The sequence below is a fragment of the Oryza glaberrima genome, chromosome 4 (genome assembly GCF_000147395.1).
Source record: "Oryza glaberrima chromosome 4, OglaRS2, whole genome shotgun sequence".
Classification (NCBI taxonomy): domain Eukaryota; kingdom Viridiplantae; phylum Streptophyta; class Magnoliopsida; order Poales; family Poaceae; genus Oryza; species Oryza glaberrima.
In genome coordinates, this window is record NC_068329.1 from 31,172,630 (window position 1) to 31,191,998 (window position 19,369).

Genomic DNA, 19,369 nt, shown 5'->3' on the forward strand with positions numbered 1-19,369 from the left:
ATTTATACTCCAGTACTACTCGTAAATTAATTATCATCTTGTCTTATTTCTTTCTACAAGGCGATCGAGTACTTGCTTGCTTACAGTTACAGTTACAGACACTAGAAAAGTACTCCATGGGCGAAATGAAGAGGTAAAACAGCAGCGAATGGAACAGAAAGGAAGGCATGGTGGTGGTCGTCGTGGCATGGATGGCGTCTAGTGTTAGTAGCAACTCTTCTCATTATTACTGTACTGGATCTATCCATCCATCAGCTTTTGCTGCTAACGCTAATAGCCTCTCTCATCTCAGTATATTCATCAGTAAAAAGCAATGGACTGCTGCTTGTGCAGGTGAGGGAGTGAGCGAGCACTATACTAGTAGTGGTAAGAGAAGAGAGAAATCTAAGAGAGAGAGAGAGAGAGATGGATCATCACCAGCACCACGAGCAGCAGCAGCAGCGGATGGTGGAGATGCGGATGGGGATGGCGATGGGCGAGGCGTACGTCGGGGGAGGAGAGGTGGTGGCGCGGGAGGCGGCGGCGCAGGCGCTGGGGGCGGTGGTGCAGCTGCACTTCGACAAGACGCTGGAGAAGAAGCGGGCGGCGGACGCGCAGAAGCAGGAGCTGTGGCGCCTCTTCCTCGCCTTCTTCCTCTTCCTCGCCATCCTCCTCTCCGCCGTCGCCCAGTCCCCGCCGTCCCGCCTCCAGTGCCGCCACCTCTGGGCCCCCGCCGGCCTCCTCTCCCTCGCCCACCTCGCCTTCTACGCCGCCGTCGCACACCACCTCCGATGCCTCAACGGATTCAGGTCGCTCTAATTGCCTCTTGCTTAATTTGCTTGCTACTACTTAATTACTAGCTTACTTACTTAGCAGCAATTAATGACGCGCGAATGAATATACTAGGTACCAGCGGCGTTGCCACAAGCTGACCCTGGCGCTGGCGGCGGACAGGCTGCGGATGCTCAAGTCCGGCGGCGACGTGGTGGCGGCCGCCGACGTGGAGGTGCCGTACCAGGAGCCGCCCGAGAGCTACCTGGCCAAGTTCAAGCGCAGCTGGGCCATCCACTTCGCCTTCCTCATCACCACCTTCGCCTTCTCCGTCGCCGCCGCCGTCGCCATCCTCTGCTTCTAGCTCTCAGATCTCCTCTCAACTGGACTACTCCTCCAATCCAATCTTACTAGTAGGAGATTTTGATTGATCATCAGATCAGATGATGGAAGAGTCGTTCGTTGTTTATCTCTACTGTAATCCCTCCCTCTCTTTCTCTTGTCGTATTCATTGTGATTTATTAGTAGAATGTTCTATGTTAATTGCCTTTCAGCGAGAGGCCCTCACATGCATTATCTCAATTGTCAGCCAGTGTCACATTCACTCGCTCAAATCGCGGCAGCAGCCAGCAGCCACTGTGGCAAAAGCAACTGTATTTATCCTTAACTACAGTATCTAGTACTATGATCTCTCTTGGAGATTGGTTAGTTTGTGAGTAAAAGCTGCCAAGCTTGTTGCTATCATTATTGATGTTGATGCAACCAACGTCGCTTTTAAGTACCACGGCGACGATTTCACTGTACCAATAGTACATATTTCTTGGTTCCAGTCCTGCTTTCTCCCGACCAAATCATAACATAAACCCAAAGACAACATGACGCCACATCGTCCAGACAATTGTTTAGGTTAATCAAATCGTCATTAGTTAGAGCTTGTTACACAGTGCCGCACAACACATGACACAAGAAGAAACAGCAAACACAGGTGATAGGCTCTTCAATCAACTTTTCTCATATTGTGTGTGTAAAAGTGTGTTTCTGTGAACAGTGTTTGTTTTATTCGCTCAAGGAATAGGAAATCAAATCAAATGAAGGAATAGATGTTTGTTACAGTGATTAGTAGTACGTACATGTTTGTTACAACAGCACAAATCCCCTTCCTTCTCTGAGCTTGGTGAGTTGGTGAACTGAATGTGTCATCCGATTGATGCTCTGAAACAATGCAGCAGCTTCATGCTTGGCCTTGTCAGCTACAAACCTTGGAATGCTGTTGCTGCGAGTTCACAGCCTCCAGCAACTGCAAGCTTGAACCACCATCGATGCAAGAGGAAAGCTAAGCAGCCTTGAGGACATTGCAGAGAGAATTGTATGCGTTGACACAAAGCTTAAACTTCTCTTCGGCCACGGCCTGGGCACATGTAAAACAGAGTATGCAGTTATACCCTCTGTTTAGTGTTTACCAACTTACCATCCGTTGTTTTGCACATTGATTTGTTACAGACCAATCAGTACATTGGCTGCATCAAGACAATGTCGTATGCTGTTGTTTACTCCAAATCAAACAAGAAGGAAAGGGTTACCTGTGATGAGCCTGGGTGCTTGTCAGGGTGCCACCTCAGAGCAGATGCCCGGAAACTGCACACCGAAAGTAATTCAGGTGAACGCTAGTGGAGCACCTACTTGGAGCACCTACTTGTAGTGCCCGGAAACTACGCTAAACATTTCTGTATGTGCACCTACGCTAGTGGAGCACATACAGAAATGGTAGTGATAGCAAGACAATAATTCGAGGAATGGTACAAAAATTCACAACTTACGCAGTTTTGACAGCATCTAGAGTTAGTGGACCACAAGCTGGTAGTCCAAGAATAGCCCGGTGTGCATGTGACCCAATTTTGGTTGTTTCATCCTCACTTTCATCGTCACTATCGCTACAAACTCTTTCTCTCTTCGATTCACCAGTCCTTCGAAATCTGGACGATGAATCTCCGAAGCTAAAACTCTCCCACGATATATGGGACCAGGTAAAACGATGATTCTCACCGAACATGTCTTCAAAGATTTTGTCAGGATGCACATAATACTCCTCACGGAAGAAATTGTAGAACCTCTCCCTGTCTTTTTTACCTGCAAAATATTATAAGAACATTCTCACCTATGTGACATTTATGGTGTTCTGTAAACTAATTTGAAGTGATCTGAGTGGGTCACAGCAACAGCACAAATCCATGTGACACAACAAACTGCAGTCGAATTATGCATGCTCTGCAGGTCACTAAAATATGAAGTATGAACAGACCAGTATGTTTTTGCACCATTTTCAAGTCAATAAATAACATCCTGATATGTGCAGTTACAGATATGCAGAAAAGGTAATAGCAGAAATAACATAGCAAAAAGCCTAGAGCTGCATTTGGTTTAAGGAGCAGGGTTAATATGTCGGTTAGGGGTTCAACCCACACAGACACCTCCTACTCCTCAACTTAACCAGTTCAGACTTGTAATCATACTAATGCATGATAAAGTTAACCGACCACGGATGACCTTAAGATACCACTGGAGCGGCAGATAAATTATGAATGCGATACATGATAGTATGATACATCAGAGATGCTCAAAACCAGACGAATAGATTCAAGTGAAGGTAGTACGCGTCTATTTTCGTTTTGGAAGAGGAACATACATTTTCTGTGATGGTGTACACCTTGTCGCGACTTTGTTGAGCCATGAGACTGAGATCCTTTCCTAAAGGTTTTGAATCGTGGGATATCATGCGAATTAGCAAAGCTGCCCGTACTTCCACCCTGGATAAACACATGTAATATTGCGACATCAAATGTTATTGGTTGTTTTTGCAAATATCTTATCCTAAAAGAAATAAAGTATTACCATCAAAAGCTTTTTGAAGAGTAAATAGATTATTTGTGCTAGTTAGAGGAAGGACAAAAATCTGGAAATGACAACTCACAACAGAAATTCTCACCTGTAAATGAGGTGAACTCTTTCCAAATAGAAGATAATCTTTTAGGGCCTTTTTACCTTCTGCTCGTTTTTGACGAACAACATACCTCTCATAGTTCTGTTGCAAAATTATTTGTCAGAACAATCGTCTTACTGAGAGTTTGGAAGGTCAAAAGTATTGCAAGAATGAAACAAAAGTATTGCATTATCAACATTCAGAAGCATAATCAATGTGGCTTATATAATAGGAAGGGCAGAAAATATTGATATTATTGATAAGATAAATAAAAGGCCAGCTACTCGTGTGCTACAGTTCCTTCTTAACATAATTCGGCTTGGCTACTTGCCAACCCCTCTAGAAGATCAATATTATACTTGTTTTAACCATAGTCACAGGAAACGGGGTCGGTGGCAGCGATCCTCGACCCGGGAACGCCGTCCCCGTCCCGAAAACGCGGGGTCATTTTCGTCCCCACCTTGTAAAAACCTCTCGCAAGTAGCGTATCACGTTCCTCGACCCCGTTCCTTGATCCCATCGACCCAGGAACTTTGTGACTATGGTTTTACCAAAACCATATTTTGGTAGTCCAGCTAGAAAACCATAAAATTTAATTGAAGGAAAAAGGTTTTGATTATTCATATGAGAAAGCAGGTACCCTGAAGAAAAATGTCAAATTAATAAAATACATCTGAGAACCATTCCTTGTGGCACCTATTAGTATCATAATGGAGCACTGATATTGAATACACTAGTTCTTTTCTTGCATCAAGCATCAACCCAAACTGCTAATTTGAGTTTCTGTCTTTCGAGAGAGTTGACGTTAACAATTAATCAGTTCCATCAGGTGGTAGGTACAAAGGAAGATATCAAATCATACCTTGGATAGCTTCCGCGCTCCATGTTCATGCTGAATAATGCATTGGCAGCAAGAAGATTGTGTTAGCACACAAGCTATGCATATAGGGAAAAAGGCAAAACATGAATGATGTAAATCGTATTTATCACACTATCAAGTAAAATGGTCGTGATTCTAGAGACAATGAACCCAATGTTCATGATCACTTATTGATATCATTGACATGGTCTAGTTACTTAAAATGTTATTGCAATTATGACGTAACAGTATAGATATTTTGAATGTCTATGGGCAAACTAGATATGTGTGTTCTTTCTTACTAAAACTAATGAGGCATAATCCATGGCCTTATGGCTTGTTCCAGATTCCAAGTTTGGCAATTAAAGTGTTTGGCTGGGTATTGTAGCATCCCATTGAGAATTTGAGATGCTTTGGTTTGGGAACTGAAAATACCAAGTTGCAGAATAAGCATCGATCGATCGATTAGCACAGTTGAAAGTACCTTAACAGAATCGGAGTAGCCGGGCATTTCTAAAGCCTAATATCAAAGAGCAGCACGGGCACGAAAGCCGCCGGGTATGTTCCTTACTCCTGTGATTACAGGGCGCAATCCGGTGAGCTCAGTGCCATTTCTTTGGGCACATTGTGCACATGGTGAATGAATCGGTTGGTGTGGGTGGAATAGACCAACTGGATTATCACTTATGCTCTCATTCTGGCCACATGACATTGCTTGCAGCGCATCTTTATCCTCGCCTAACAAGATGTTGGACAGGATTCCGAAACGGGTAGGGGGGGGGGGGGGGGGGAAGGAGAAAGGGGGAGGGAGGGAAAGAAAGGACCTTGCAATCGAACTTGTCCTTCCACTTGGCGGAGGAGACGGGTGTGGAGTGGAAGGAGGACGCGGCGAGACGCGTGGGATCGACGAGGAGGTGGGTCGTCCGTAGCACGGCCCTCCATGGCGCCGCGGCGGCCTGCATCGTAGCGGAGAAGAGGGGAATGGATATGGTGGAGAAGCAAAGGAAACCTAGCTAATTAGGTAGCGTGTTCGCCAACTCCTCCTCCTAACCCGCCATTGAAAATTGGAAGCATCTTCTGCTACAGTATATCCGATTCTCCCTCTCCCTCGCCGCCGGCCGCCCGCCCGCCGCCGCTTCTCGATCGGAATCTCCTCTCCTCCACGAGAAGTGGAAGAAGAAATTAGGTTGCCTTGGTTTAGGCCCATCTGCCTAATTCAAGTGGATCTTTTATGGGCCGCACAGTCTGGCCCATGTGCTTCTTCTTCTCTCTCTCGCTTCTACTTTGTCCCGGATTGAAGACTGCATTCTCACTAAAAAAATGAAATGAAAGAAATAAAGAGCAACTACTACAATAGCAACAGAAATATCGGATGATGAGAACTGAGAAGAGAGCATACACTTTTTTGTTTTCATATCTGAGTTAATTGTACTGTTTTTCCCGTTTGGTTTGCTGATGATATCTATAGTGGGTGAGAAGTTGAGGGTGCTTGCCTAATTTCCACCAAACTGGCCTTTCTTTTGTTCCAACTTATCAATAACGGTTGGCCACATGCATACATACAGAACAGCTAGCTAGCTAATATATATATGTGCATTGCATAGTTATAGTTAAAAGGGAAAAGGGAAAAAGGGAAAGGTAGCAAAGCATGATACCTAGCTAGATCAATCGATCGATCGATATATCCATAAGGCATCAGCCTAGCTAACTGTCTGGAGATGCCTAAGCTAGATAGCTACATATATACTGTAATGCACTATCCATTATATTGCACCGTAATTATATACTATAAGATGAGCTTTTCATATGCGTCGATTAGTCGTGTATGCACAGAAATGAAATGTTATAGTGCGTACTAGCTACAAAATTATTAAAGATGCATATATATAAGCCTGCACTCGATCAGCACTCCGGCCTACTACATGTTTTTGTGGTACGTAAGTGCGTCGCTGTCAAATAAAGATCGATCTAGATCTGCTATCTCTTCTAGTAAGTTGTACGTATCTATCGATCGATCCATCAAGGAACACTAAATAAAATGGTGTTTCTTATGGCCGATTAATTAGAGCTGATGTTTCTTATGGCCGATTAAAATGGACGGTCTGTATAGCTAGAGCCTCGAGATAAAGTATATAGCTTCCCACTTGCATCTAGCTAATTATGAAATTAAGTCAGTCCCAGATCATGCATGAAACAAACGTACACAGACTCTACCTGGAGATCATATATATAATATAGATATATACTATATATATGCACGTACTAACCAGCTGAATCTATTCTTTCCCATGTTTCTTTCTTTCTTTAATTCAGTTTTCTTTCATCAAATTAATAAAGTTAATTAGTGACCTGGTCAAGGCTATGGTACGTTCAGTAAAGCTGCTTTACCAATACCCGGAACCTTAGATATGTGCATCGTATACACACGATAATTGTTGGGACCAAATGTCATGAAGAAAATGGGGATAGCTAGCTAGGCCGGAAAATACTCTTCTCCCTGTTTATCCATAAGATAAAAGTGAACCCGAGGAGTATTCATTGGTACTCATCGCTACTGTCTCGGTAAAAATATAATCTGGTCTTGCTACAGAATCCAGATGGCTTTTATATAGCCTTTCAAAGATATAATAGTATATGTCTATATTATTATATAGCCCTTCAAATCTCAGTAAAAATATAATTCTGCACATTAGGACGACTCTCTGGACCTCTAACTAGTATCAGCTTGTAGAAATGGTTGGAGTTGTCCCCCTACACCTACTAATGGAATATTACCGCCGGGCCACGTAGCTATATATCAGGCCTCCTCCTCAGCCTGGCAAGTTCTATTTGCCCTCCTATAGCAAGCTCAAATCCCTTCTTTCTATAAAGTTTTTAAGGTCAAAAACTTAAACCTCGTGCTTCCACGTCATCATCAAATTGTGAACCGTTAGATGAATGCATTAGATTGCTTCTCAGACGTTCGATGGAATGCAGCATAGAGCCCAACCCATTAGCCATAGGGTGAGTCTCTTCTCCTCCTCAGTGCCAAATGTGGCCCACATGAATACATTGGCCCATCTCCACACACATCTACATGTATCCAGTCCGTCAATCCGCATAAAAGAACTTTATGGCTGATCAACACGTCTTCAGTTGACATGTGCTACCTAAATTATCTACAAATTTTGGATAGGGTTGCTAAAAAAAATTTCTCTAAAAAAGCTATTTGTTTCTGCCGTTTCTTCTTAAGATTGTACCTACTATGTAACAAATACGTGGGGCATTCTCTAGTAATATATGATGGGTAAACACCCAGACTCGAATAGGATTTGATGGGTAAACACAACTTTCTCTTGAACAACTTCTCTTTTGCCTTCATCTAAACCTGCTAGGGAAACTTCAAGAAGTATTAGCCGTTGGTTAAGAGTAGCTCGATGTCGTGTTTTAGTCGAATATGTGAGGTGTGGCGTCTAGCCTCTGCTACAATAATAATATTACTCCTTATTTTGGATGGATGAGATATATCCTAATACTACTAATACTATGAATCTATACACCATAAAAATTCATAGTACAAGGATAGTTTGCCGGCCCTTCCAAAGCCAGCTTGCTAGTCTACATCAAATTGAGGGGAAATGTACAGAATCTGACTCAATGAAATGTGTTTAATAGTGAAGTATTAGCCGTTGGTTAAGAGTAGCTCGATGTCGTGTTTTGGTCGAATATGTGAGGTGTGGCGTCTAGCCTCTGCTATAATAATAATATTACTCCTTATTTTGGATGGATGAGATATATCCTAATACTACTAATACTATGAATCTATACACCGTAAAAATTCATAGTACAAGGATAGTTTGCCGGCCCTTCCAAAGCCAGCTTGCTAGTCTACATCAAATTGAGGGGAAATGTACAGAATCTGACTCAATGAAATGTGTTTAATAGTGAGTAAAATCTACACCTCCCAATAACACACTTGCGTGGAATAAAGGGATCGTATTTTTTTCCAGGATTTGGTTCTGATGTCAGCATATCAATGCGCCATTGCTAGCTAGTAGAATATATGCCGTTTATCCTGGAACTGATCTCTTTTGTGGTACGACGTGCAATACTATAATCTCTCTAAAACTTAATTAACAGGGTAACCTTTCTTTTCATACGGCAAACTTGTGCGAATAAATGATGAAAATGGAGGAGGGACCTATGCATTCTATACTCTCTTTTTTTTTCATAACTTATTACTCCCTCCATCCCTAAATATTTAGCACCGTTGACTTTTTTAAACATGTTTGACCGTTCGTCTTATTTAAAAAAATTAAGTAATTATTAATTCTTTTCCTATCATTTGATTCATTGTTAAATATACTTTTATATATACATATAGTTTTACATATTTCACAAAAGTTTTTTAATAAGATGAACGGTCAAACATGTTTAAAAATTAACGGTGTTAAATATTTAGGGGCGGAGGGAGTAATTAATTGCATCATTCGTGGCTCATCTCATAGCATGCATACTGCATACTATATACTAGTACGACCACATATGTCGAAATTAAAGCGGTTGCAACTTCCCTGAAAGCCATGGGATGAAAGCTACTGGTAGCACAGCATGAAGAAGAAGACAGGAACAGGAGGGGAGCACTTTTTGTTTGAGGCAGACAAGACGCATCGTTTTCATGCTGCAACCTCCTATCAATCGATCTCTCAATGCACGCGCGCGTGTACTAGTGTTATCCATGTTTCTATGTGGTTTCATGTAAGTAATCTGCGTCTATTTTTTTCTCTTCTTGGCATGCAGTTGTACTGCTACTAGTGTGGTAGTATGATTGATTCAAACACATGCATGGTGCCACGGGAAGAAAACTAGAGATGTCGTGTCACCTTTTTTTAAAATGGGGAAAAGCAGAAATTTAACATCGGTCGGTCGGTGTGTGTATCGTGCGTGCATGAATGAATGATGTGTATAAGCAAGAAATTAAGCATGCAGTGGATGGATGGATCATCATGCTGAATTTGGTATTTGCAACCTATAGCTCGCAGGTTAATTAAAGTCATGCGCGCGACTTCAGAAGAAGATCGGATCGAGCAAATTAGAGCACGAGTTATGGAATCTTCACGTGCATCCTAGCTAGTCCTTCGTGTTGATTGGTCTGTTGTTGTTTGATTTGAATACCATCTCGATCGATCACCCATTATGTACGTACGTATGACTAACAAAAGCACCCGGCCGGCCGGTCACCATGTACGACGACACCACCCCACGTACGCCAGGTAGCTATAGCAGCTATTGACTAAAATTTTGTGCACTTACTTTAATATAAAATTGACAGTTAGACTTTAAGTAATTTTGATTAAATTTTAGCTTAAACGTCAAGCATATATAACCAGAGGGACTATATATTATCAACAAGATACATGTAGACACCTAGCCATGTAAGAGAACATGTGCATGCTATATTCATATATATGTCCATTATTTTCTTCGACAAAAGTTGGACGAAGATTAAAATTTTCGTGGCATACTTTTTAAACTGCTAAACGGTGTGTTTCGTGCGAAAACTTTCTATATGAAAGTTGCTCTAAAATATCGTATTAATCTATTTTCAAGTTTGCAATAATTAAAACTTAATCAATCATACGTTAATACCACCTCGTTTTACATAAAAAAACATAATCTTTATATTTATCTTCAGGAGAAAAGAACACCACCTATGGTAGTATAATTGCCCCGCAAAATACACTGTATTATGAACTATCTTTTCTTTCCCACTGAGCTAGTAGCTCGCAGGAGATGTCGATCACTCCATAAGTTTTAATCCTTTTTATTTTTACACGAGTTAAAAAAGACACGTTAGTAAAAAAAAATGAAGGATTCCGATCACGGGCCACACGTGACAATTGATTTTTACTTAAAAAAAAGACCTTTTACGAGGCCTGTCCTATTTTTAATTGATGGCCCTCTTAGAATCCCACCTAATAAAATCTAATTTTCACAGAGAACACCTAAAAAATATTGCCTGCACACTAGAACCGCATTAAAATAGAGCGCCACACAGTCAAATACACCAAGTCCTTCCTTGCTAGCTCTCACTCCCTCCTTTTCTCTCCCCTCTCTTGACCATAATGGCACCTCCTCCTTTCTCCAGCTTCCCACCTCCGAAACGATGCTACCAGCCTTCCTTCACGCTGTCCTCCTCCGCCCTAGTCTTCCTCTTTTGTTGCCCTCGTTTGCTGCAGAGGATTGGTGGCCACCACGGGTCATACAACACGGTTCAACGGTAATGTGCCAGGGAAGATCAGATCCAGTGGCGGCGGTCCCTGGCGTAGCGAATTGATGGTGCTCGCTGGTCTCAGGCATGTGGATCGATGGTGGCAACGGGCCTCGGGTAGTTTCATCTTGGCAACAACGGCAACAACCGCAACTTGGCAGCGATGGCGATGACTGTGGTGAGGGTGCCAAATCGGCGACGTAGCTGACTATTGTAGAGGGGATTTGGGGAATCTGTGGTTGTGATTGTTGTCTTGGAGAAATTGCGTGAAAAGGAAAGTTTGGGAGGTTTTATTTTCGGAAAATCATCTCCATAGACGGTCGGCTTAACCTTGTTGCTTGCAGAAATCGGCTTAATAGCTGCTTACAAAAAAATGATTTTTTGGGGGGTTGAAGCCCCGCCTATAAAAATCATCGATGTTCACAGGTTTTTGATCGCAAGGTAGGGACGTATGGCCTCATGCAAACACGTGTTTTGCAGTAGTGTATATTGGGTACTGATCGACAGGTAGGCTCCTTGTCACACATACTCATTTTGTTCTAGCCGTACTCGTATATATGTGGTCCAATGACATCTATTTTTGGATAATAGAAATTGTCGACGGGGGATACCCGTAGACCAGATATAGAGGGTATTGGGGTCCGTTGATACGAGGATCTACGTAGTACGACATCAAGCAAACAAAAGACAAGGATTATACTGGTTCGGACCCCTTGGTAGGTAATAGCCCTAATCCAGTTGGTATGGGATTATATGATGGAAACCACAGAATACAAAGGGAATAACAGAACTCGATGATACCGACGAGACCGTAGTCGAGTTGGTCCGACTAGATCTCCCGGCGACTTGGCTCCTGTAGGCCCCGACTCCGTAGGTTGTGGTGGGTATATTGGCGGTGATATTCGATGCCTTAGGTCCTGCCCATGGGGTCCCTTATATACCGCGGATCAATTAATCTCCAAGTAGAACTCGGAGATATCGGACCCCTCACGATATGGTAAAAACCCAACCTCATCCGAGTAGGACTACTTCCATCCGTAGATTATGTTTCTATCACGGGATAGATTTCCTTAACGTATACGGAAACTATCCGTACACGCGCGGGTATACCGTATCGGTACCCATCGTATATCCAAAGATAGAGGGTATACCTTACCCGTAACCCTGACAGAAATGTTTTACATTTTTGTTTCTGCCATAAGACAAAGAAGATGTAGAAAGAAAAGTTAAAAGACATTTCCATTATCCAAGAAAAAGATGACATTTGTCTTTGTCTGCCATAAGATGCTGGTCTGCCCGAAGTTTATATAAATAAAAAGACGATGCAAAGAAAGAAAAATAAAATATAAAGTGATAGGATAAATTCTCAACTCCCCTATTGACTAACTTTAAGCCATGTAGATTTTTCAAAGCCGGCCGTTAAGAAAGAAAGAAAGATCCAAACTAATAGAAGAAGAAGTCGTGACTTGTGAATGTCATATGCGATGGCGATCGAGTGGTGGAGGGGAAGATTAGTTCAGGACGCACGCAAATCTCTTTCTCGCTCGGTCGCACAGGCGAAGCTTCGATCTTGCCATAGAGGGCCGGCCGGCGTGGGTGGCGGCCGGCAAGTTCGTCTCGTACGCCCAACAATTTATACCACCACATGTGTGAGATCGATAAAATCGTTCGATGCCCCTTTAATTAGCTAGCTCGCTTTGATTTTGGGACAATCAGCTCCAACTTTTGCTCTTTGTCCTACTCCATTACATTGCATCTATATTTTTTTTTTGAGTTAGTAGTATTATGAAAAGATCATTGTGTATTTTATTATCTCGCTACCTTAAGGGGACTTTCTGTGTTTATGTTCGTTACGCTCCGAATGTTTAGAAATTAAGTACTTCCTCCGTATTTTAATGTATGACGCCGTTGACTTTTTGACAAACGTTTGACCTTTCGTCTTATTCAAAAAATTTATGTAATTATAATTTATTTTATTTTGATTTGATTTATCATCAAATGTTCTTTAAGCATGACATAAATATTTTTATATTTGCATAAAAATTTTGAATAAGACGAGTGGTCAAACGTTAATTAAAAAGTCAACGGCGTCATCCATTAAAACGAGGGAGTATATATTATGACAAGATTAGACGTCGGATGTCTGATCCGAGCGTAAAAATCCATATGCTGGTCAAAATATAACAGTTGACTAAACATGGAACATTCTCTAATATGTAGTGAGATGAAATTATCAAAGCTTTTTCAAAAATAAAAGAAAACAAGCAGGTATATAAACTGCAACATCACGAGATATTGCTGAAGAAAAAACACCATGTACAACTATCACAAATGAATAAGTAAAATATCACAAAATTACTTATTGTAACAATATAATATACTTCCTACCTTCCTAAATATTTGACGCCGTTGACTTTTTTAAACATGTTTGACCGTTCGTCTTATTAAAATCTTTTGTGAAATGTGTCAAACTGTATGTATATATAAAAGTATATTTAACAATAAATCAAATGATAGAAAAAGAATTAATAATTACTTAATTTTTTGAACAAGACGAATGGTCAAACATTTTTAAAAAAGTCAACGGCGTCAAACATTTTGGGATGGAGGGAGTAGGAAACATTAAAAGTATCTTCCACAACCTAAAAGATACAACAACACCCTTATCTCCTCTCTACGTACCTAGTCGTTGCGTAGCCTCGCGTAGTGGCTATCAAGTCTGTCTTGGAACGCACCAATTTTGGCTCGTCAATGCCAAGGCCACCTTTGCCTACCCATGATGATCTATTGGAGGTCACTAGGCCCTCTCCCTATATATGGGATTTGTGCCTCTTCCAGCTCCTCACGTAGCCTAGATATCTACACCTCCGCCATCGGCTAGATCTGGTTGGTAAATCGGCTAGATTTGTGTCTCTTTGCTTGGTATTGGTCACTCCATCGGCAGCATTAATTGCATGATGAACATGCTTGGAATTGGTCACTCCGTCATCTACATTGTCAAGGCTAGAAGGGAACACAATAGGCGGAGAAAAGAGGGAGGGAGGGAGTGTGGACGTCCGATTTTCTTTTCACTTAATATTAGATACTCGATGGAAAGCGTTATGAAAAGTACATATTAATAAGAGAAAAGATAAAGTTTACATGTAAATCGTGCTGAGAATGAATTATAGTGGTAGCAATGGATTAACATAGTTTTGTAAAAAAAAAAAGGAATTGCATTTGTGGAAAATAACAAGTGCTTTATATATAAAGAGAAAAAAAATCCAAACAAAGTTTTTAAAATCTGCTTTCATCCTCCGAAGCAAGCACTTAATAGTTTACCTTGCGCGCTGATTTTATAGTAAGGTTTGAAAAAGTTTCCGTTTACCCTAGGAAGATATAGTTAGGTCCATTGAATTCGGTGGTGATCGAGTTAACTAATTTCTTTGTCCTCCCTGAGACTCGCCGTGCGCTTGTTGTGGTCTCCTGCTAGCAGCTAATAAGCACCATGGACCTGTCTCTGATGACTTAGGCACTGTCTATAAATACACCATCACCACCCCCACACTCCTCGCTCGCCTGCCTCTCTGTTCTTAATTAGCTAGTTACCTCCAAATCAATCCAATCTCAATTCATATATATGCGATCGATCGATCGAACAAGCAAGTAATCGTCAGTAGTCCTAGCTAGAGAGACATAAATATCTAGCTCAATTGGCTAATTGCGTGCCCAACTCAACTGCAATTCAGTTCATCCGATCCAGCACAGAAATTAGCTATAAGTAAGGGCCGGCGCCGCCGGCAAGAAGAAGTTAAGAATATGGGGGCCGGCGAGGTGGTGCAGGGGCTGAAGCCGGTGGCGGCGATGGTGGTGGTGCAGGTAGTGTTCGCCGGAGTGAACATCTTCTACAAGCTGGCGGTGGTGTGCGACGGCATGGACATGCGCGTCCTCGTCGCCTACCGCTACCTCTTCGCCTCCGCCGTCCTCGCCCCGCTCGCCTACTTCGTCGAGAGGTCCCTCCCTAATATAATTCCCTCTTCTCTTCTCTTCTCTTCTTTTCTTGAGACTATTATTGATCGAGTTGTTTGCATTATACAGTATATTTCTACAACTTCTTCAATTCAAAGATACCAGTATTTCTTTATTATTTTTCCTAAAATTAAGTATCTCCCTTTCTGTATAACATCACTTGAATAATTATTATTTTTTGTTTTCCTTCACGACCGCCCCATGCATGAATTGAATGAATGCAAGTTTTATTCTGTGGCGAAAATTAATTAAACCATCAGCCTTTTGCTGCGAATAAAAATCAATGGCCCAGCTCACTCATCCTAGCTTTTTCTCTGCCTACATATATATGCATGTTTTATTTTAAATAATTTGTTTATTCTGTGGTTAGTCAATTACTGAAACAATAGCATATATGCAATCTGTTAATTTTAGGTATGTGTGTGCGTGATGCAGGAAGAACAGAACAAAGATGACGTGGAGAGTGCTGATGCTGTCGTTCGTCTGCGGACTCTCCGGGTAATTGTTTTTATTCAATCACGCTGACTGTACTAAAGTACTAACATGCAGTTAATTAGCTACATATATATAGTACTCCTACTAGAATTTCACTTAACTATATAGCGATACCCAATTCATCGAGATAATTAGGCGTTAATTAGCTTTCAATTTGAATGCCCATGCTGCTTAATTAGCTACTACTCCAGCTGGCTATATATACTCGAGGTAAATGGAGGCTAAGCATGTGTGTTTTTGGTCGGTGGGCCCGTCCGTCACGAGGTGCTTGCCGATGCCGGCTGACAAAAACGTTTGGCTGCCTCACCACCATCCTTTACTCTACATATATAGTACGTTGCTTATATATTTTCTCTGCAAAAAAAAAAAAGCAATCAAGCATCGTCTAAAGCCTAAAGATGGATGGATGGATGGATGGCGCACATGTACATGACAGAAGCGGATAACCACTTAGTTATTGGACAACACAAATTAACCACAAGCTTAATTAGCTACTACCTCCAGTTTGAAGTTCAAACTAATTTTACCTTATTAATTAATGCCATATATATGCTACCACGTACTACTAGCAGTAGCAGCTGGTACGTACCTTCCTGTGTTTGAAGGTAAGCGTTAAGTGTTTGTGTTGCACACGTCGATCGGTCTTCCCTTTTTCCTTGCTTCTTTTGCACTTTAGTTTCCACTATCATATACTGCTAATGGAAATTCCATCCAACACACTGCATGCTTTCTTTAATTTTGACCCTTAATTGATCTCTAATTAATCAAAACCATTAGAAGTAACGTGACGTTGGCAGCATATATATATACAGCCACGCACGCAGCTGTGCACACATCGATGCTGACGATGGCGTACGCCCTAGCTAAGTTAACTGACTAGTAGGAGTAGGTTGCACACTTCTAGGAATGCTAATCCATTCACCCACGTACGCGCGCGGTGTCCGTACGTATGTACATACGTATCACACGCACCTCGATCGATCTGATACGTATACGTACGTACGTGTATAATTAGCTACGTACATACCTAGTGGAGGAATACGTGTCACCGAGCTTCAATTCTCGGTGTCAGTGCCTGCTGACGTGCAGTTGAATTAATTTGTGGTCGATCTGGTGTGCATGCATGCTGACGTGTAAGGTAATTACGTACGTGCAGGGGGTCGCTGGCGCAGAACCTGTACATCTCGGGGATGAAGCTGACGTCGGCCACCTTCGCCACCGCCATGACCAACCTCATCCCGGCCGTCACCTTCGTCCTCGCCGTCCTCTGCCGCTACGAGCGCCTCGCCATCCGCACCGTCGCCGGCCAGGCCAAGGTCGCCGGCACGCTGCTCGGGGTCGGCGGCGCCATGCTGCTCACCTTGTACAAGGGCGCCGAGCTCAACCCCTGGCACACCCACCTCGACCTCGTCGCCGCCCTGGAGGCGCGCCACCCCGCCGCCGCCGCCGCCGCCGCCGCCACCGGGAATAACGACCGCGTGATCATGGGGTCGATGCTGGTGGTGGGCAGCTGCGTGTTCTACGCGGTGTGGCTGATCCTGCAGGCGAAGCTGAGCCGCGAGTACCCGTTCCACTACACCAGCACGGCGCTGATGTGCGTGATGAGCGGCGCGCAGTCGGCGGCGTTCGCGCTGTTGGTGGACAGGGAGCCCGCGCGGTGGCGGCTGGGGCTGGACATCCGGCTGCTGTCGGTGGTCTACTCCGGCGTGCTGGCCTCCGGCGTGATGCTGGTGGTGCTGTCGTGGTGCGTGAAGCGGCGCGGACCGCTGTTCGCGTCGGTGTTCAACCCGCTGATGCTGGTGGTGGTGGCCGTGCTGGGGTCCCTCCTGCTCGACGAGAAGATGCACGTCGGCACCCTGCTCGGCGCCGCCCTCATCGTCGTCGGCCTCTACGCCGTGCTCTGGGGCAAGGGACGCGAGACCGCCCTCGAGGCCGCCAAGGTCGGCGACGACAACGATAACCACCACATCCACGTCGTCGTCGTCGTGCCGCCGGAACAATCGCAGCCGCAGCCGCACCAACAAGCGGAAGCTGATGCTGATGCCACGACGACGGCATGCGAACAACCATCGGATTCGGACCGGGCGAATATTGCATCCTCTTTACGACACAGCCATAGATACTTCCATCGTTCTTGCGGGTTTTAATTAATTAATTACTCTAGCTAGCTCAGGCTCAGCTAGCTGCTAATTAATTAACTCGCACGTACGTACGGCCTGCTTAATCCATGATCTCTGTTCGAGGGTAACTAATTAATTAATTAATCAGCGCGAGTACGTAGAAACCAATTAACCAATCAACAAGAAACAAACAAACGAGAGCGGTCGCGATCAACAAGCTATCGATCGACCGTGCGTACGTAGGATATGCATGTATGGTAGGTAGGAGAGGAGATTAAATATATTGTTGCTCTATCTCTGATCATTAATTATATACGTACGTACACATGCATGAACACTACTTCTCCAATTTCTGCCAAATTCAAATTGTAAACTTGCAATGTAACCCGGCCAGAGTGGGGTGCCCCTTCTTCTTGAGTTGTTATTCATCGCCATCGGATTGGCACAACAAGTAGGCAGAGGAGAATATTGGCAAGGGAAAGAAGATGGGTTGGGCTACGTACCGGAAAGAATTGCTTTCGATTCCGACCAGTTAATGGGCTACTTTTGGTCTCGGGTATGTCATGGGCTGGGCTGATTTAAATCATGGCAGAGTTGGGCTGGGCCTAAAACCAAGTAGTCACTCGTCACACCCTCACCATTCACCAACCATTGATTCGTTCGTCCATTGATAGTTTGGTGATACCGCGGCGATGGCGACGACGACTCGGACAAAATATGCAAACAAGTATAATTCCGTGCGTGTCAACGTCATGAGCAACGAACGAATTAAAGGATGATATGGATGCGGAGCAGCCGGCGTCACACATACTACGTACGTACCCAGGGCAGCTATAGCTGTTGATTTCTCAAACGGTTTTGGCTTTGACCATATATACAAGCTGTCAGGTTGATTTCTACCCATTCATCACCCAAGCTGTCTGCATAAATGATTCACTTACGTGCCGACGTTTTCTTCTTAAAGATACGCTCGATCTATCCCAAACGACAAACACAACGTATTTCTCTGCACAAAAATAAATTAATTTATTAATAGCTTTTTTTTAGATAAAATTAATTTATTAATAGCTAGCTGCTCCTCCTCATGAAACACATACATATACATGTATGATGATTCTAATAAAGACGACAAATTAAGCTGTCGTATTCCCAGCCTTCCCTAGTTCAGTTCACTCCAAGCTAAAAAAGTTTAATCCACTCTAAGGCCCCGTTTAAAATAGCTAAGATTGATGGATCGATGCTTTGTTTTTCCTTTGATTAGAGTTATATATAGTATTGCACGCGGTAAGTTACGAGTGTTTTGTAAATCTAGAGCACGTGGAAGAGTGAATAATCTAGTTTTTATGATAGTTATTTAAGAACGAATTTGCTAGAAAACTTTCGCAATTTTTTTTGAATGGATTAACTACTGAAAGGTTGCTTTAGAAAAGTATTCTAAGGAGATTTAATTTTATATACATTTTTTTTCCTGAAACACATTGTTTAGAAGATTGGAAGCATACAAACTAAAAACAACAAGTACACGGCAATTAACTGAAAGAAAGTACTTCATGCTGCGTTGGCTTGTGTTTTTTTTTTTAAAAAAAAAAAGTCCAATGAAGCCTCAGCATTATTAATTAGCAGTCTAATTACTTCAGTATATTGTTCATTCAGAACTTTAGAGTAGATAGCAACATGAACCAGCATCCAATCCGGGTTACAGCATGCAACAATAAAGTAGGGACACGATATATGTGAGCGATATATACTTGCACCCCACCGGACTAATTAATTAATAAAACATTATTCTTAAACATATCGAGATATGGTAGCTTAGCATTAGATACGCCCACGAAAGCGAGTAAACAAATGGAAAGAAACCACGGGTCGAACGAACGAAAAATGTTCCTCCAACACGAAGCATCACGTAC

At 42.8% G+C, this 19,369-nt stretch overlaps 3 protein-coding genes across 6 annotated transcripts; 2 read left to right on the forward strand and 1 right to left on the reverse strand.

Annotated features, from left to right (window-relative positions):
* Positions 1-26: 26 nt before the first annotated feature.
* On the forward strand, positions 27-1,317 carry LOC127771461 (uncharacterized). Of its 2 annotated transcripts, XM_052297377.1 has the most exons (3): positions 27-203; positions 334-788; positions 886-1,317. In XM_052297377.1, exons 2-3 carry the CDS (start codon positions 406-408, stop codon positions 1,112-1,114), a joined length of 612 nt encoding a protein of 203 aa, XP_052153337.1. In that variant the 5' UTR covers positions 27-203; positions 334-405; the 3' UTR covers positions 1,115-1,317. The 2 variants fall into 2 exon arrangements, with proteins under 2 accessions (XP_052153337.1, XP_052153335.1); XM_052297375.1 differs by lacking the exon at positions 27-203 and having other exon boundaries at positions 256-788.
* A 422-nt stretch (positions 1,318-1,739) lies between these two features.
* Positions 1,740-5,782, reverse strand: LOC127771460 (uncharacterized). Of its 2 annotated transcripts, XM_052297374.1 has the most exons (8): positions 5,411-5,522; positions 5,071-5,159; positions 4,590-4,619; positions 3,734-3,829; positions 3,434-3,554; positions 2,568-2,877; positions 2,331-2,385; positions 1,740-2,158 (listed from the first exon to the last, which is right to left on the reverse strand). In XM_052297374.1, exons 2-8 carry the CDS (start codon positions 5,095-5,097, stop codon positions 2,084-2,086), a joined length of 714 nt encoding a protein of 237 aa, XP_052153334.1. In that variant the 5' UTR covers positions 5,098-5,159; positions 5,411-5,522; the 3' UTR covers positions 1,740-2,083. The 2 variants fall into 2 exon arrangements, with proteins under 2 accessions (XP_052153334.1, XP_052153333.1); XM_052297373.1 differs by lacking the exon at positions 5,071-5,159 and having other exon boundaries at positions 5,411-5,782.
* Positions 5,783-14,390: 8,608 nt separating this feature from the next.
* LOC127769958 (WAT1-related protein At1g68170-like) lies at positions 14,391-17,981 on the forward strand. 2 transcript variants are annotated; one of them, XM_052295615.1, is made up of 3 exons: positions 14,391-14,828; positions 15,280-15,342; positions 16,496-17,981. In XM_052295615.1, exons 1-3 carry the CDS (start codon positions 14,635-14,637, stop codon positions 17,484-17,486), a joined length of 1,248 nt encoding a protein of 415 aa, XP_052151575.1. In that variant the 5' UTR covers positions 14,391-14,634; the 3' UTR covers positions 17,487-17,981. The 2 variants fall into 2 exon arrangements, with proteins under 2 accessions (XP_052151575.1, XP_052151576.1); XM_052295616.1 differs by having other exon boundaries at positions 14,754-14,828; positions 15,259-15,342.
* The last annotated feature ends 1,388 nt before the right edge of the window (positions 17,982-19,369 follow it).

What these genes read in the sequence shown, in the direction of transcription:
- LOC127771460 (XM_052297373.1), bottom strand. Translation starts at nt 5,548, where the DNA reads ATGCAGGCCGCCGCGGCGCCATGGAGGGCCGTGCTACGGACGACCCAC. An exon ending in GAGCGCGGAAGCTATCCAAG is followed by an intron (nt 3,830 to 4,589) that starts GTATGATTTGAT and finishes ATTTTGCAACAG; the next exon opens with AACTATGAGAGGTATGTTGT. An exon ending in CTAGATGCTGTCAAAACTGC is followed by an intron (nt 2,386 to 2,567) that starts GTAAGTTGTGAA and finishes TTCGGTGTGCAG; the next exon opens with TTTCCGGGCATCTGCTCTGA.
- LOC127771461 (XM_052297377.1), top strand. Translation starts at nt 406, where the DNA reads ATGGATCATCACCAGCACCACGAGCAGCAGCAGCAGCGGATGGTGGAG. An exon ending in CGATGCCTCAACGGATTCAG is followed by an intron (nt 789 to 885) that starts GTCGCTCTAATT and finishes TGAATATACTAG; the next exon opens with GTACCAGCGGCGTTGCCACA.
- LOC127769958 (XM_052295615.1), top strand. Translation starts at nt 14,635, where the DNA reads ATGGGGGCCGGCGAGGTGGTGCAGGGGCTGAAGCCGGTGGCGGCGATG. An exon ending in CTCGCCTACTTCGTCGAGAG is followed by an intron (nt 14,829 to 15,279) that starts GTCCCTCCCTAA and finishes TGCGTGATGCAG; the next exon opens with GAAGAACAGAACAAAGATGA. An exon ending in TTCGTCTGCGGACTCTCCGG is followed by an intron (nt 15,343 to 16,495) that starts GTAATTGTTTTT and finishes ACGTACGTGCAG; the next exon opens with GGGGTCGCTGGCGCAGAACC.